General features: G+C 56.5%; 1 protein-coding gene across 1 annotated transcript in view; it reads right to left on the bottom strand.

Annotated features, from left to right (window-relative positions):
* Positions 1-4324, bottom strand: part of ARHGEF1 (Rho guanine nucleotide exchange factor (GEF) 1) — a 15688-nt gene that overhangs the window by 9569 nt on the left and 1795 nt on the right. The window contains 9 exon segments of the mRNA XM_006871513.1: positions 174-279; positions 482-622; positions 795-830; positions 915-1011; positions 1124-1223; positions 1471-1500; positions 1996-2242; positions 2420-2462; positions 2673-2771. Of these exon segments, the coding sequence (XP_006871575.1) occupies positions 174-279; positions 482-622; positions 795-830; positions 915-1011; positions 1124-1223; positions 1471-1500; positions 1996-2242; positions 2420-2462; positions 2673-2771 (899 nt within the window).

The following is a 4324-nucleotide window of genomic DNA, read 5'->3' on the forward strand; positions in this document are numbered from 1 at the left end:
GAGAGTAAGGGGCCAGGCTCCAGGGAGAGAGAGGGGCCAGGCTCCCACAGAAAGAGAAGGAAGGAGAAGGCAGAGTAGAGATGGGGGAGGCAGGTGCAAGTGGCAGCAGCACCCCACAACCTCACACATACATTCCCTCATCCTGCATCCCCCCCACACCCAGCCCCGGGCACCTCTCTGTGTCAACAGCCTCCTCAGTACTCTCTGGGGGCGCCAGGGGTTCCAGGCTGGTCGGGCCCTGTGGAGGTGGGTCCCCCAGCTCCAATGGAGGGTCAGCACCTATAGGGGCCGAGAGGAAGAGCAAGGCTGGCTGGCAGGGTCCTATAGCCAGAGACCACTCTTAGGGCCTGGGTTTCCTCCGCAGGGTAAGAAAGAGCTAAAGCAGACAGACACCAGTGGACACTCCCTGCTTCGAGGAAGGGACAGGTGGGTGGAAAGACTCTGAGAACATGACCAACGGCATCAGGGGGCCAATTCTGACCTGGTTCTCGGTCTGGGCCGTCTCCAGTCATAGAGTTCACAGAGAGCCCGGTCTGTTCTTGTCCAGTGGAGGACCCGACATTCCGGTCCCGGGAAGGCCCCACCAGGCCTCCCTTCCGGTCTATGGAGCTTGGTTTCTCAGCTGAGGAGCAAGGGAGGGGGTATAATGAGAGTCCTGGGACACTGAGCTCCAAGTTACTGTACTGCGGCACTTTCCTTCCCCTCTCCCGGGTCCAGCAGTCTCTTACCCCCCACCTCCCCCAGACCCAGGAATCCAGGCCCCAGCCCCCTTCTCTCTCTAATCCCATAATTACCTTCAACCTCAACTTTAGGGTGTCGGAAATCTGGTACTGAAACAAGAGAAGGTAGAGTGGTGAGGTGAGGCTGAGTGGCATGGGGTGCCTGGGTGGACAGGTAGGGCCAGGGCTCCTCACCCTGGGAATCTCCCCGGTTCCAGCGGGCAGGATCCAGGATGCTGCTCAGCCCTTTCTTGGTCTTGGGAGGCTCATCTGACCGACGGTTCCCCATCACCTGTTGTAGGAAGGGAGGTATTTATGAGACTACCACAAAACCAAATTGGACCCTAGGTATCCAAGCTGCCAGGGCTCCCGCAGAATCCTGGTTTGGGGGCTCAGGGTTGCACCTTTATCCTGAAGAAGTTTCTCCCGGATTTCTTGTCCCCGCTCTTGGTCCGCACCCCCAGGTGGCGCATGTACAGGCTGATAGCGCTGACCACAGCAGCACTGTGAGAAGACACCCATGGACACAGAGATACACATTCAAACTCAAGCATTCACACAGACACGCATACACTACTGCCCCCTAGAGGCAGAGCCTGTGGCCTTACCATCTCAGTTCATTTCCCATCCCAACCCCATAACCCTCTCCCACTATCTGCTGGAAGAGGAGAGGGCTCAAGACCCCTAGAGTCCCAGACTCCAGACCCCAAACTTAAATGCCACTCCCCACCACCCCCTGTGCTTCCGTCACCTCTTTTCTTCATCGGTAGAGATCGTAGGTCTGTAGGGAGAAGAGACATGTTTGTGATGCAATTGGTACATCTGGGGTCCCAGCCCACCCACCACCAGTGTCCATGCTGCTGTGCCCTAAAAGATGAGAGACAGGACTATAAAAGGACCTAGGACAAGAAGAGGATGACAGGCAGGGGGAAACTCCAGCCACAACTAGGAAGAGCAGTCAGGAGGTGCTCAAATCCCACAGGGACGGGAGTTACAAGGTTAGGACCCAAGTACCTGGTGGGACACTAAGAGGGAAACCACAACGTGGAGGAAGATGCCTTAAAACCAGGATAAATGTAAATGCATTTATTAGGAATACTGGGAATCTAACAGGCAGATGAGGAGCCCCAAGCACTCAAAAGGGAACCCTGAAGTTGAAGAGGTGCCTGGGGCAGAGAATGGGGCGCTGAAAGGGAATTGGGGGAATGGGACACTCTGGGGCTGCCCCAAGGCTGGGGAAGGGGTGATGTTCTGTGTCAGGTCCTGTCCTACTCACTGCATCTCCTCGAGGTGGGACAGCAGCCGCTCCGCCACGTGCCGTTCCCGGGCCTCATAGGTGTTGCGGTCCCGCCCCACCCAGGCCTCCAACTGGGCCAGCTCCTGCTCCCAGGGAGTCATGCCCATGAGCCGCTTGGAACGGAAGTCCTCCAGCTGCCGGGTGACGGCCATCTGTTGGCTGTGCACCACCTCCTGCACAAACCGCCGCTGGAGATCCTCGGAGATGAGGTCAGGCCGCGTACGGTCTGTAAGGACACAGGGGCTTCGGGTCAGGTCCACAGTTCCTACTGCTCTGGGGTTCTGAGGCTGTGCCTACCAAGGACTGAGTGAATCTCTATAGCTGAGTGGGATCACGGGAGTGGTGGTATCCTCCTTGGGGGCCTCCCTGCTAGGAACCTCTCGCCCACCCCTCCCCTCCTTACCAAGTTCAAAGGCGACACTGGGAGGCACTGGAACCCTCAGAACCTGCTCAGGAGAGAGAATGCAGTGAGGATGGCCTGGCATTGACCAGAGGTACTGGGGGTGTGGGGGGTGAGGGGTGACTGTGTGGCCACAAGGTGCTGGGGAAAGACAGGTCCTTCAGGCTGTCCTCCACTGGGTGGGGTTGGGAACCGTGTAGAGGCTCTCGAGGGCCAAGGGGTGGGCAGGGACTGCACGGGGGTGACGGTGTCTCACCGCTGTCTTTTCCAGGAAGCTGTGGTAGAAGTCGAGGAAGGCCTTCTTGGCTTCCTTGGGGCCCAGGGTGCCCAGCATGTCCGAGTGTAGGCAGCAGAGCTAGGGAGATGCAGAGGATGGCCTCTCCTCCGTCCCACCCCGCCCTCCCACAAGTCCCTTTGGAAAGCCTGGGCCTGTTCTCAGCCTCCTGGCTGCCCCATGGCCAAGGCCTCTACAAGACACCTCTCTCAGGGCTTTCCTGAGGCTACGGTGAGCACCTTCTAATCATCTATCCTGTGGTTTGGTGCCTTGTGGTTCTACTTCCTCACACCTGCCACCACCACCACGGGCAGTACTGAGGGCTTGGTGTACACCAGGCACCATTCTAAAGCGTTTATGTGCTTTCCAGATCATTCTCAGTGACTACCATTCTCCCCATTTCATAGATGAGGAAACTGAGGTACACAAAGGTCAAGATGCATGCTGAAGGTGACACACCTAGTTACGTGGCAAAGTTGAGATTTGAATCCAGGTAGCCTATCTTCACTCCACTGTGGGCAACCTGAGGGCATGTGTGTATGGGGGGAGAGGGGAGCGGGTTCTAGTTCATCTGTGTTATAGACAGGTCCCAAAGCACAGTGAGGGCTTTGTCAATAAAACGCCTGTCCAACTGAGGCCCACTCATTCCTACATCAACAATTTCTTGAGGTTGCCCATTTGCCCACCTTGGACTAGGTAATACTGGCAACACAGTGGGGACTCTACCTCTCCTGGCTCCTGGGGGGTTCTCGTCTGGTAAGGGATGTGATCTCAAATGTGGCAAAAAGCTCATCTTACTAAGTGGGACTCAGTTTCTCTACCTGAAACAGGCTCAACACATTTATATCCAACCCCTCCCTGATATACAAAATAAAGCCAAACTTCATGAAAAGTCAGCAAGTAGCAGGCCAGGGGCAAATGTCCAGAAGCCACAGGGTTAGCCCCTTAGGGTGCCGCTGCCACGTCTGTTAAAGAACGGGGCATTCAGCAAAATTCCAGGATCCGGAGTTCTCAAGTTCTGGGGCCCCCCCTGTCTGGCGCTTCCATGCAGCAGAGAGGGGTTGCTCCCTTTCCAGAGAGAATCCTGATGGGGAGAGATACTGGCAGTGGCCCAGGATCCAGACATTTAAGCGTGTCCTATTTTCCATCCACGTCTCCCCTCTGCATCTCTCAGGCGTCCCTCCTCAGTGTCCCCACCCGCCTCTTTCTTTTCTGGAAGGATGCACACAGGCCTGTGCAGGGGGGCACTGAGTCTTCTTTGGCTGGGACTCTTGTCCACAGACCACTGCCATCTGCCAACTTTGTGGCTTCTGGTTACTTTTCCTTCTGCCTAAATCACCTGCTGAGTTTTCTGATACTTCTGGACCGCATGGATCCAGGTTCACATCTCTCAGGAGCTCTGCCTGCCGCAGTGGGCTTGGGGGTCATTTAATCACAATCTTTTACCTCATGGGCTGCCAGAGTCAGGGCTGGCTGTGCAGCCTGGACTTGGATGGCTAACAAGTTTCTTAAGAAAGGCCCACCTTCCGACAACGTCGGGCGCATGGGGTCCCCAGCTGATCTCCTCCCTCCCTGCCTTCCTCGGATGGCGGCTGTTTATGCTGGACGTGTGGCCAGAGACGGGTAAGGATCAC

Source organism: Chrysochloris asiatica, unplaced genomic scaffold, assembly GCF_000296735.1.
Source record: "Chrysochloris asiatica unplaced genomic scaffold, ChrAsi1.0 scaffold00168, whole genome shotgun sequence".
In the NCBI taxonomy this organism is placed as follows: domain Eukaryota; kingdom Metazoa; phylum Chordata; class Mammalia; order Afrosoricida; family Chrysochloridae; genus Chrysochloris; species Chrysochloris asiatica.